Raw genomic sequence first — 14,123 nt, 5'->3', positions numbered from 1 at the left:
CTTAAGTATTATCAACAAAGCAAGGATCCAGGACAACTAGAGATTCATGACTAAAAAAAGATTATCCTCTACCACAGAGGGAACAGAAGGAGTTTGAATGGGAAAAATGCCATTCTTTACCGTTTCCTCCATGAATATTTATCCAGTGTAAGTAATATGTGTCAATAACATGACGAACATGAAAATATGGATTATATGAAAATATATGTATGGTCTATATCAGATTACCTGCCTTCTTGGAAAGGGGTCTTGGAAAGGTAGAAGGGGGAGAGAAAACATGGATTGCAAAATATCGAAAAATGAATACTAAGAAATTGTATTGACATATAATCTGGAAAAAAAATAAAATTTATAACAATTTTCAATTAAAAAAAAAAGACTTCAGTAAGAAATAGCCTCAAAAAAGTCATCTAAGTCCCAAAGAAAACAATACCCTTTTGGATAAATAGGTTTAAAATGCATCCCAATTTGCAGATTCAGTTTATTCTTGTATCTAACACTAGCTGATCAATGTCAAATTTCTATTAACCCTATTAAACTCAATAAACGATAAAAAAAAGGGTGTCACAATCTAAAAGTTTAGAAAGAAATACCAAAAGATGAATATATTTAGTAATGTTTTAGGAGGTAAAACACATGACAATATCTTTGCAGAAATAGAATGGGACCTAAGTTTATCTGTCACCATATAAGCAATTCATGTGTAGTTTTTAGGACTTTTGAGAAGAAGAGTAACAAGTTAGCTCAACCTATTTCATGTCAACCATACCCAAAAAGCAACTGAAATGAGAGAAAATTTCTAACAACAAAATATCTCCAGGGCAATTACAGGAACATAAATTCTGAACTGAAAGAGACTTCAGAGATTATCTAGTCTAACCACCTCTTGTTACAGATACTCCTCTTGCAGGGAAGCCTTGCTCCCAACTCTCGAGGGGCAGCACAACCATCTAGGTCACCCAGTTTTGGGGTGGCACTGCCTTAAAGTCTCCCAGTGTATATTCAGCCTCAGGGGAGTGCTGGAGGAGAGTCACCACACAGACTCTCTCTCTCTCTCTCTCTCTCTCTCTCTCTCTCTCTCTCACTCTCCCTTCTACCAACACCCATTCCTGGGGGGAGGGGGGGCCTTTTATTAAAACACCTCCAGATTTGTTTCTAGATAGTTATCCTATAACCCTAAGTAACTCCAACTACTTTTTCCATGATATTAAACATCAATGGAAAAAGTCACAAAAATAAAGCTAACTTTACCCAGAATAAATGTAGGAGAATAAATTTAGGAGACTGGGCTTTACTATTTCCCAGTCATTATTCTACTCTAATTTTTGGACTTCCTCTTTCATTCCTCATAGGTACTCTTCCAAATAGTTTCTTTTCTCCTCAAGCAATGACTGTGCCCTAACTCCCATTTCTAGAACAGATAACATACTCCTAAATTACACAATTGAGGTCACCCAATCCTTCTCTTCGATTTCTCAGGAGCAACATGCATTTTTTTTCAACTGAGCCACAAAGAAAGAAGAGATATCATTACTCTTTGCTAATGCTAATCACTCCCAGCTATACTCTTTAAGTATTCTATTTCTTCTGCTATTAATCTAGGCAATTTATATTTTTGTAAATATTCATCCATATCACCTAGATTGCTATATTTATTGCCATATAATTGAGCAAAATCGTTTTTAATGATTGCCTTAATTTCCTCTTCATTAGAGTTGAGGTCTCCCTTTTCATCTTTGGTACAGTTAATTTGGTTTTCTTCTTTCCCTTTTTTTATTAGATTGACCAGTACTTGGTCAATTTTATTTGTTTTTTCAAAGTACCAGCTTCTGGTCTTATTTATTAATTCAATAGTTCTTTTACTTTCAATTTTATTAATTTCTCCTTTAATTTTTATGATCTCTAATTTAGTTTTTATCTGAGGATTTTTAATTTGTTCATTTTCTAGTTTTTTTATTTCCATGCCCAATTCATTTATCTTTGCCCTCCCTAATTTTGTTAATGTATGCACTCAAGGATATAAATTTTCCCCCTGAGTACTGCTTTGGCTGCATCCCACAGATTTTGATAGGATGTCACATCATTGTCATTCTCTTCTATGAAATTATTATTGTTTCTATGATTTGTTCTTTAACTGATTTTGGAGAATCATATTATTTAGTTTCTAATTAATTTTTGATTTGCCTATCCATGTACCCTTACTTATTATTATTTTTATTGCATTATGATCTGAAAATGTTGCATTTATTATTTCTGCTCTTTTGCATTTATTTGCAATGTTTCTATGCCCTATTACATTGTCGATCTTTGTGAATGTTTCACATGCTGCTGAAAAGGTGTTTTCCTTTTTGTCCCTATTTATTTTTCTCCACATATCTATTAAATCTAATTTTTCTAGGATTTCATTCACCTCTCTTACCTCTTTCTTATTTATTTTTTGGTTTGCTTTATCTAGATCTGGTAGGGGAAGGTTCAGGTCTCCCACTAGTATAGTTTTACTATCTATATCCTCCTTGAGCTCTGCCAGTTTCTCATTAGAAATTTGGATGCTATACCATTTGGTGCATACATGTTGAGTACTTATATTTTTCATTGTCTATACTGCCTTTTATCAGGATGTAGTTACCTTCCTTGTATCTTTTAACCAGATCTATTTTTACTTTGGCTTTGTCAGATATCATGATTGCAACTCCTGCCTTATTTTTCTCAGTTGAAGCCTAATAGATTTTGCTCCAGCCTTTTATTTTTAACCCTATATATGTCTATCTGCCTCATGTGTGTTTCTTGTAGACAACATATGGTAGGATTTTGGTTTCTAATCCACTCTCCTTTTTGCTTCCATTTAATGGGCGAGTTCATCCCATTCACATTCAGTTATAAATATCAACTGTGTATTCCCCAACATTTTGATTCCCTCTCCTTGTCCTGCCCTTTCTTCTTTCACTATTTCCTTCTACGTCAGTGTTTTGTTTTTAATCAGTCTCCCTAATCCCCTCCCTTATCTTACTTCGCTTTCTCCTTCCTCCCTTATTATTCTCCCCTTATGTTTCTTTAGGGTCTTTTTAAGCTACACCCCCACACTCTCCCTCCCTAGTATTGCTTCCCTCCCCACCAGTCTGTTTGTTACCCTTCTACTTCTCTATAGGGCACGAATCAATTCTCTGCTCTAATGGATCTGATTGTTCTTCCCTCTTTGAGTTAATTTCAATGCACTTAAGAATTAAGTGTTTCCTGTCTCCAACCTCTTTACCCATCCAGTATATTGGTCTTCTCTCCTGCTCCCCCTATGTGCTTCTTAATAGAATACAAATTTACTCCATTTTGTCTCTTTTCCCATTTCTCTTAATATTATCCACTTTTTTTACCTCTAGTTTTATGTATATTTATATATCTTGACAATTCATCCTACACAGTTTGTCCCTGTTCCCTCTAATGTTATGGATGTATGGTGCTTCTGGGTTGGGCCTAATAGAGAGATGACCCAAGGTCCTCAGGTGGCATAAGAACCTAAGCTGAGTAAGGATGGTAGGCCCAAGTGAACACCATGGTTGAGGTAGTGAACACAAGGTCTCCAAATATTTTAACTCAGCTGAGCACCAGTTCCCATCTACAGTGCCCAGGACTAAGTGACTATATGAGAAGCTGTGAACTGAATCACACAGCTTCTGGGACTACTTGTATTGGGGTTAAGTTGATAGATAAATGTTAGGGTTGGTTGGATAAATGTTAATGACCAAGATAGATGTTGATGATGAATGGATAATGCGGTAGACTGTGACTTAACTAAAGTATTCTCTTTCCCTTTGGGTGCCAGACTATTAGACTGATTTCTAGGATAATAACAGTCTTCACCTAAATAGATTTAAAGAATTTAATTATAATAAACTCAGGAGGAATGAGGTATTGGGAATCTATGCTAAACTATAGATGAGAGAGATGGACAGTCAATTGATAATCAGGTTGTATTAGTTGGCTGGAGAGATGTCTCTCCCTCTCTGGCCCTGGTCAGACCAGGCACCTTGGCCCTGACCAAATGGCCTGAGGGTTGACGATGTTCTTCTTGTTAATCAGGTAATTGGTATATATCTCACAGCTCTATTCAGTAGTTGATAGTGTGATAATCAATTAAGCAGGATACAAGTAACTTGAACAGGTTGCTTGGCCTACAGACCCAGCCACCCAGCATCCCCTTCTCACAACTGAGAGACTGTTTGCCTCTGCTCATGCCTTTTTATAGTGTTGGCAGCAACTGTCTTTTGCCCCTTGGCTCATGACATCTGGGTAAGGTTCCAAATTCCAAACTGTTGGTTGTCACTCAACTTGTTCTCCATTTTCTTATTAGAAAATGATATTATACTAAATATACTTCCTCTAGCTACCCTGATGATAATAACAATTTTTAAGAGTTATCAATATCTTTTCTTACAGGGATTCAAATCATTTGAACTTATTGGGTCCCTTAAAAAAAAGTTTGTTTTTTGGTTTTCTTTTTTACCTCTCTTAATTACCTTTTGGTGATTCTCTTGAGTTCTATATTTAGACATCAAATTTTCTGTTTAAGTCTTGTTTTTTCTTTATGAATGCTTAGAAGTTATCTATTTTATTAAATGACCATATTTTCCTCTGCGAGAATATAGTCAGTTTTGCTGCGTACTTGATTCTTGTTTGTAGGCCTAGTTCCCTTGATTTCTGGAATATTGTATTCCATGCCTTCCGATCTGAATGACTTCTTCTTAGCAGCTTATAATATTTTTTCCTTGGTCTGGTAGTTTTTGAATTTGGCTATAATATTCCTGGGAGCTGTCAGTTGTGTATTAAATGTGGGAGATGATCTGTAGATTCTTTCAATCTCCACTTTTCCCTCTTGTTCAAGAATGTCAGGGCAGTTTTCTTGGATAATTTCCTGTAGGATGATGCCCAGGCTTTTCCTTTTGTCATGATCTTCGGGTAGTCCAATAATTCTTAAATTGCCTCTCCTGAATCTGTTTTCCAGATCTGAAGTCCAACCAATGAGGTATTTCATATTTTCCTCAAATTTTTCATTCTTTTGATTTTGTTTTATGAATTCTTGCTGCCTTGTGAAATCACTTGCTTTTAGTTGTTGAATTCTCATTTTTAAAGACTGAATTCCATCTCTGGCTTTTTGGTCATCCTTCTTTTGGTCTGATTTTTCTTTGTAGGTCATCTTTCACCTTCTTTGCCTCGTTTTCAAGCTGGTCAATTTCAGCTTTCAAGACACTATTTTCTTGTTTTAGTTCATGTATTTCCTTTTTTCCAATTACCTTCAGCCTCTCTTAATTGTTTTTTTTGAATTGTATTTTGAGTTCTTCCAAAGCTCGCGTCCAATTCACTGGAGTTTCTGTTTCTTCTTGAAGTTCCTTGATCTTCTATTTCATTTGCTTTCTGTTCATTTCTTAGAAAGAAGCTGATTGTAATTTCTTTTTTCTTTTTCTGTTGTTTACTCACATTTTTTCTTTCTTTCCCTCCTGTAATTGGCTATAATCTTGCTCCTCTGACTTATTTGCTGATCTTTGGATTTGAGCTATTTTGTCCTGAATGGGCTTTTTCTCTGCTGATTGATTAGGTTAAGCTGATAGTTTTAATGGGCTTTGATGTAAGATCTTCCCAAGCTGGGAACAGAAGTCTGTAGATACTTTCTCTGCAGTCTTTGGGGGAGGGGTGTTGGAGCTTCCCTGTCCTCTGAAGACTTCTTATCTGCCCTATGTATGGGATTAAGCCAGGGTAGGGTTAATCTGTAGAACTTGATGTACCCTGAGACAAATACCTCATGAGAAGGGTAAGTGGGGGGGAGGTGGGGGAGGAGGGCGGAGGCAAGGTGGAGCATTTTCCCTGTGTCTAGGTTGCACTCTCTGCATTTCTCCTCCAGCCCCCTCTCTGCCATCTGTGTTCAATGCCCTGAGCCTGGCACAACTGTGCCAGCAAGACCCTCTCTCTGGGTTAGTGTGTTTGCCCACCCAAAGATTCCAGGAGCCACTGGAGACTCAGCGCAGCACGTGGGGGTCCTGGGATCTTCCTTCTTCCTTACCCTCAAACCCAACAGTTCAAGAATTCAGGCTTTTTTTAAACGTACCTCTTGAGCTGAGTCCAGCAGGATGATCCTCTAGCTCTATCCTGTTGTTAGATTTGGTTTTCTTTCCCCTTGAAGCCCTTTGTTTTTTTATCTCGGTGTGGAAGGGTATGGAGGGCTAAAGTTTTGCTCCATCTAAGCCACCTTGATTTTAATTTTCTTGATTTTAATCCTCTCAAGATACTTCAAAGACCTTGTCCCAATAATCTTCCTTTCTCATACATCTTAAAATTCTTCCTCTCTACAAGTTCCTTCCCATCTTCTCACACATATTCAGGTCTCCCCAGTCATAAAAACGTTTCCTGATCCTTCTCTTCCCCATTCAGCTACTACCCTAATTCTCTCCTCTTCTTCTTGGCCACTGAGATGTGTACCTACTCTCTTGCTAACCCCTTGCAATCAAACTTTGATTAGTACTCAAAGTCCTTTCTTAAAGGTCACTTTATTAACCAACTAATAGTCAAATCAAATGACTTTTTCCCAGTCCTCATCTTCTATGAACTCTGAAGTCTAAGACCTTCTTGGCCACCTTCATACTAGTATATTGCCCACTCCTACTTTTAATGCTACCTACCATCATAATAAAGGTCTTCATTATCACTCTACCAGACTATCATAAGGTTCCTTAAAAAAAAAATTTCTGTCTCCAATATCTCCCCTCATCTGATCTAGCCTTCACACTGCTACTAGACTAATCTCCCTTAAATCAATATTTGGTCAAGCCGTTAATTTGTTCAGGAAACTTTAGTAGTTAAAATACTGTCTTTATATGTGAAATCTAAATATAGGAATTATATGAACACAATTACAAAACATGTTTCAGACAAATAAAATTAGATCTAAGCAACTGGAAAAACATAAATTGCTCATGGTTAGGCTGAGCTAATATTATTAAAATGACAGTCCTACCTAAATTAACTTTTTATTCAGTGCTATAGCCAAACAGAATATGAAATCTAAGCTGTATTGCTTGCCATCCAAGGCCCTATATAATCTGGTGCTATACAATCTGGTACAAGCTTACTTTCATGCTACTCCCTCTCCAAGTAATCTAGCTTTAGACAAACTGAAGTCTTCAGTTCATGGCTCTCCGTGTCTAGCTAACAATGTTCTCCTTGTATGTAAAATGTCCTTGTTTTCTCCATTTCCTTGCTGAATTCTGATCTCTACTTTAAAAACCTCTTTCACAAATATTTCCTAGCTCTCTCAGCTTGCCCCATGATGACTCATGAAGATCTCTGTTTATCTCCTTCTAATGTACTTATCAAGTTCTGCTTTATAAAAGCTGTCTGCATATCATATTCCCCCACTAAATTCCATGAGGTAACATAGTCTCTTATTTTAACTTTTTATCTATTCCCAAGACCTAAAACAATGATATATACATAGCAAAATCTTAATAAACTGGATAAATCAAATTGAATTGAATTAACTGAAATAAAAGGTTTTTTTTGGCATGAGAGCTAAGGGACATTAAATTTAAATAATTATCTTTTTTCTAAAATAACGCTAAAAAACCAATTTTATTAAAAAATGTAAAATAATTTGATTCTGCATTTTACCCCAAACATTAAACCATAACAAAGAGAAATTGTTTAAGTTTCAAAAAAGAAATACATTACCTTAAGCTGGTGAATAGTTCGCTGTTTGATATCTAATTCCTGGGAAAACTGGTTTTTAATTTTCTCAAGTTCATTAACTTTATTCCTCAGTAATTTCTCTTGGTCACGCATTACAGATATCTGCAAAAAGTAATGTTTATTAAACAGACTGAGCACTTTTTAAAGAAACAACAATCTTGACCATTTTAAGATTTGTGTATTTTAATAGATACTAAAAAATTATAGATTTCATCTCTACATAAGGTATCAAGATTATTCTTCATTACTTTAAAAAGGAACACAGGTAAATCAATCTACATTTTATCTTAAATTGTTTTAAGAAACTCAGACATAAAATAAGTTCAATAGGAATCAACATAATACTCATATATAATGGCAAAATTTTTAATCATGTGAAAACTCTAATGTAAAGAGCACTACATTTAAATTCAGGGGATGTGGTTTCAAATCTCAGCTTTGCCAATGATTACTTACTACCTATGTAATCTTGGACAAATCCCTTGGGCTTGATAAACCTTAATATTCTAAACTGTAAAATGAGAGGTCAAACCCAGTGATTTCAAAGGTTTTTTCCAATTCTATTACTCTGCAAGAATCTGATGTCAGGTAATTCTCTCTCTTTTAGGACCACTCCTGGATAAGCATGATACAGTGAAAAGAATACTGAAGCTGGAGTCAGAGGGTTTGAAACTGATGATCAGATTTATTACTTTCTACTTGTATGATTCTAAGCAAATAACTTCTCTTTTTCTGGACCAGTTTTCTCACTTGTGAAATGATGCTAATTAGACTAAATGATCTCTAACGTCCCTTCTATTAAGAAATTAAGAGTATTTCTTAAAGCACTGAGACACTTGGTCTGTTTGACTATAGAAGCAATAAGTGAATTGTTCAAAGTTGTAAATAAATGGTTAGTGATGATAATGAGAATGAATCATTCTAATCAAGTAATAAAAAATGTTACACTCATAGGTTCTTTAACCAATGCTGTTCAACTATAAAATTACTTAAAATCTAGAAATCCACATCTATAATTCATGTTAAAATGAAAGTTCTAATTCCTTACATTGACACAGGAAGACTCATAGTACTAAAATTAGCAAGCAAGAACAATGACTGAACTAAGACTAGATATATCCAAGCCTAAGATTTCTTAGGCCTCATTCATATTCCATCTATTTCTAGAGATGAAAATATATGTGACTAATGTTAACCTATTGTTTATAGTCATCTTTGTTATCTAGAAAAGAAGTTTCAAGCACACTGCCCACAGGCTGCATTTGGTCCATGACATTGCCATGTGAGGCACAAATCTGATTAAAATGTAAAGCTATTTTTAACAAAATAAAACTTTAAAAAAATGTAGGCAATATTATATTTTAAAATTAAGTAAATATGTAGATAGCAGGGGTCCTTTTGTACGGCTTAGTGGCTCTGTTTCCATTTGTTTGATGCTAATGATCATGGGGATATCTCTTAGACTGAGCAAGTATAGAGGCTGTAAATGCAAATCTGAAAATACCTCTAGATTATTTAAGCTAGAGGAAAATAGGAATTCAGGCAACATGAGGCAGGAACCAAGAAGGAACAATCTAGGAAGAGGTTAAAGTGATGGCAATTAAACAAACTTTAGGGATCTTCATCTTTTCCTTTAAACCTATTGTTTCCCAAGAACTTCTGAATCTTTACCTTTTTAAACTTCTTTATGTACGAACTGGTGAAAGCATAGTTTTAATTTGTGAATAAAAACTGATTAAGCATTTAGATTTATTCTACTATAGAAGAGATTCTGCATTTCTATCTCTGCACAAAATTTAACTAGTACTTTCTAGAAGTCCATTTTTCAGACTACCTCGACTTTCAAACATTTCTATTCCAATTTTATGTTTAAATATCTATTTCTCATGCCATTCTGAATTTTTTTCGCTTCTTATTTAAGGTTTTAGAAATGATCTTTTTAAATTTCGCTTGATTTTACTTTAGCTAATGTCATCAGATACAATTCATATTTTTATTAATCTCCTTCAAAGTGTGTTGGTACTACAACTGACTGCTCTTGTTAAAAGATCTTGTATCAGAAAAGACAATTTCAGAGCTTTCAAATTGGAATTTTAATTCTCAGATCTATGATTGATTTGAAGTGGATACTTCCACAAACTATGTAGATTACAACCTATCCAAGCTTCTTCATCCCTCTACAAACTCCAGTTTGTTTTCCTAGGAGTCTACCATAAGGATAAGTAGAAAGCAATCTTTTTTCACTTTCTGGAAGGCTGGACATTCCAACGGTTTCAGCTAGCATGTTGCCCAGCCACCCTCTATCCTAGCACTATTAGATGCTGCCCTCAGGAGCAAGCACTAAGTGTAATGGTCGTCATCCTTCTGCCCCTTTCTAAGAGAACATACTCCAAAAAGCTCAATAAGAATAATCTCTCCCCTCATCAACCTACAGATCAGCAGAAAGATATTCAAGACACCATAATTCTGAAGGCAGCTACATGGCTCTGTGGATAGTCAGGCCCAGAAACGGAAAGTCTTAGGGGTTCAAAATCTGGCCCCAACCACTCCATAACTGTGTGACCCTAGGCAAGTCATTTAATTCCCATTGTCTCACCTTTATCATTCTTTTGCCTTAGAACTAATACATAATATTACATATAATACATAATACATGCTAAGATGGAAAGTAAAGGTTTATAAAAAAGATACTATTATTCTGTTGTTCAAATTTAGAAAACAGGAGACAAACTGTATTGTGAAGAGACCTTTTTTCAAAAGGTTTCTCTCCATAACCTGAAGATTATTTCAACACCAATGTCTTTACTACTTAAGAACCTCTCTGTACATCCACATTTCATCAATCATAGGTTGTAAGGGGCATCTAGGCAGCTCAGTGAATAGAAAAATGGGCCTGGAAAAGGGAGAGCCTGAGTTTAATTTGGGGCTCAGACACTTCCTAGCTATGTGACCCTGACGAAGTCGCTTAACCCCAAATGTCTAGCACTCACTGCCCCGCTACCTCAGAACTAATACTTATTATCAATTCTAAAATAGAATGTATGGGTTTGTTAATGAGGCAAGACATTGACTTCACAAAAGAAAGGTGTTGATTGTGTATCTTTTCTTTCCTTCTCTTCCTACTTTTTTTATCTCCCCACCTTCCTGCTTCTACTTTTCCTTTGACTTTTTGCTTTTCTTCTCCTCTAGAGAATTTCTAGGCAGAATACAGAACTGAAGAGGTTTTTGGGTTTTTTTTTAATGTGATGATTTTTGATTAATCATTTAACACTACATACTCTGTAATACTACATACACTGTGGTGGTGGTGATTTTAAATTAGAACATTTTTCACTGTGTTGACTTTTTAAATGTACCTAAGAGCAGCTAGGTGGCTTAGTGGATAGAGAGCCAAGCCTAAATATGAGAGGTCTTGGGTTCAACTATGACCTTAGACACTCCTAGCTGTGCAACCCCAGACAAGTCACTTAACTGCCTAGCCCCTACCACTCTTCTGCCTTGGAATCAATACTTACTACTGAATTCTAAGACAGGAGGCAAGAGTTATTTTAAAAAATAAAATTGTTCCTTGCTATTTCTTTCATCTTCTAAAAATTTTTTAAATTCTTTTATCAAATACAACTGATTTTTTTCAATCAGACCAAGAAGTTCCTATTCCCAATTCTAATATATTATGTTCTAAATATATATTATCACTAATTAAAGTTTGTTTTAAATTCTGGCCTTTAGGATAATCTGTGGCCAATATGGAATAATTTACCTCTTTCTGCACTTGTTCAATTTGCTTTTTGGCATCAGCAAATTTCTCTTTCAGATCAACATGGTCTTCTTCTTTCCGCTGAAGATCTTCTTTCAGTTTATGAATAAGAGCAGAGTTGGCAGAGAGTTCTTCCTTCAATCTTAAAAATGCCATAAAGTTACTTTCTAGTGTAAAGATGAGGTACATTGTTTTTTCATTCTATGATCACAGGTATTAAGTATTTTTTTAAATAGTTTTACCCAATATGATATCCCAAAAGTTTAAAAATTCAAACTACAAGAAATCATAGTAAAAACAAGTTAATATCTTGTATTCAAAAAATAAAGAACCAAGACTTCCAGAGATGTCTGAAAAAACAGTGACATTTTCTATTCTGGAATTACAAAAAAAAAAAAAGTTAGTCAAAATACTATAAGCAAAAATAGCAAAGAAAGTTACCAGTAAAGCCAGCACCAGCACAACTAAATCAATAGCCTTCAAGTGCTAGAGATACATGCCAGATACATGGAACCTGGAAGATTCAGTATTCAGAGGCAAAGGGAATAGAAACTACCTCCTAAGTGGTAAGAAATCTATAGTGTGGGTTTTAGAAATCATCTAGAGGCGCACTGTACAAAGACCAGTGCAAGAGAAGCAGCACTGAGACTGGGAACCCTGGGAAACCCCTAGAGTTCCAAGATGTCTCAGACAATATAGGGAGTTCAGAAGATCCAGTATTTTCAAGTTCAAATATTGAGAGTGCAGAAGGGCTGGTGGGCACTGATCCTAAAAGACAGAAATCAACACAGGAACCCAGGAGATCCAAGTTAGGCCACGCAGGATCAACCACTTCATCCAAAAGTACAGTAGGGGATAGAAATTAATCTTACAACAAATCCCTAATTCAAGAAATAAACTTTGAAATACAAGTAAATGGAAGAAGACACTGATCATTATAAATAACTACTGTAGATGAGCTGCCCAAAAATCCAATCTGGAAAGAGAACACAATTCTACAATGAAGGCTTGGAAACCCAAAGGAAAAAGTGCATTGCTCACAAATATGCCACAAATATCTAAGAGAAATGATGTGAAAGATCCTTAACAATTAAAATAACAATCTTAAAGAAACTATTAGAATAAATAATTTAAAACAAAACATGATAAACCCTACTCAAGAAATGGACTCCCTGAAAAACAGAATGAACCAAAGTGAAATCAATGACTCCATGAGAAGGTAGAACAAGAACTAAGAAAGAAGTAGGAAAATATACAAACAAAATTTTTAAAAATGAAAAAACAGAAGAAAATGTAAGGCATCTGATATATGTAAAACAGTAACCTGAAAAAAAGGGCATGGAAGAATAATTTAAATATCATTAGGCTTTCTAAAAACTGTGACTTTTTTTAAATGCCTGGTCACTATATTCTAAAAAATCATAAATGTAAACTGCCCAGATTTATTAAAAACAAAGAAAAAAGCAAAGAAAGAATCTACCAGTCACTTTCAGAAAGAAAATCAAAAAGAGGAAGTTTCAGGAATGGTAAAGCCAAAGTCTAGAACCCTCTATGTCAGATTAAAAATACTGAAAGAAGCAAGACAGGAATTCAAATCAAAATCACACAAACTTGACAATTTACACTAAAGATGAGGGGAGATCCTAATACAATATTCCAAAAGACAATAATAAATCCTGAAAAGTTAAGCAAAATGCTACCCAATAGACCTTTTTTTTTTTTTTAAACCCTTGTACTTCGGTGTATTGTCTCATAGGTGGAAGAGTGGTAAGGGTGGGCAATGGGGGTCAAGTGACTTGCCCAGGGTCACACAGCTGGGAAGTGGCTGAGGCCAGGTTTGAACCTAGGACCTCCTGTCTCTAGGCCTGCCAATGGACCTTTAATGGGAAACTTTCAAGCATTTCTAATGAAAAGATCAAAACTGAAAAGCAATCATAAGACTTAAGAGAAACCTAAAAATGGAGATTTACTTCAGCAATTGGAAAGAGCTATATGACGATGCAGTATTAACATTTTGATGAGGGAAAGAAAATGATAAACCTGTATCTATACTACAAACACCAAAATCTCAGACAAGGAAAGTAAATATAACACCAGAGATGGAGGGAATAGTTGGAGTTAAAAGGAGGAAAAAGTAAAGATCTAGAATCTAAGGGGTACAAAATGGGAGATGGCTGAATAAACTATAGTAGAAGAATGTATTGGAATATTATGGTGCCATAAGAAATTACGAAAAACATGATTTCAAAGAAAACAGGAAACTTGAACTGATGCAAAATTAACTGAATACAAACAGGAGCACAATCATATGTAAAAATTGCTCCACTAGAGTAATAATAATATTAAAATAGCTCTGAGGTTTTGTCTTTTACATGTTAAATTGACAAAGACAGTAAGATAGTCAATGCTGGAAGTATTATGTAAAAAGAAATTCACTACTGGTGGAACAGAGAACTGATCCAAATATTCTGGAAAACAATATGTAATTACATGAATAAAGTCACTTGACTCCAAATGCCTAGCCCTAATTGCTCTTCTCCCTTAGAACTGATACTTAGTACGGATTCTAAGATAGAAGGTAAGGGTTTTAAGAAACAAAAACAAAAGAAAATATTCATAATTTTTTTTAAGTTTAGCT

The 14,123-nt window shown here is 35.1% G+C and overlaps 1 protein-coding gene across 1 annotated transcript in view; it reads right to left on the bottom strand.

Moving 5' to 3' along the window:
* Nucleotides 1-14,123, bottom strand: part of KIF20B (kinesin family member 20B) — a 91,741-nt gene that overhangs the window by 33,030 nt on the left and 44,588 nt on the right. The window contains exons 20-21 of the mRNA XM_044665670.1: nucleotides 11,489-11,627; nucleotides 7,711-7,830 (exon numbers count right to left, since the gene is read on the bottom strand). Coding sequence (XP_044521605.1) covers nucleotides 7,711-7,830; nucleotides 11,489-11,627 — 259 coding nt within the window. The remainder of the gene's footprint in view (nucleotides 1-7,710; nucleotides 7,831-11,488; nucleotides 11,628-14,123) is intronic.

This window comes from Gracilinanus agilis, chromosome 2 (assembly GCF_016433145.1).
Source record: "Gracilinanus agilis isolate LMUSP501 chromosome 2, AgileGrace, whole genome shotgun sequence".
NCBI lineage: Eukaryota > Metazoa > Chordata > Mammalia > Didelphimorphia > Didelphidae > Gracilinanus > Gracilinanus agilis.
The sequence above is the reverse complement of the archived record's forward strand: the minus strand, read 5'-3'. Positions and strand labels throughout refer to the sequence as shown.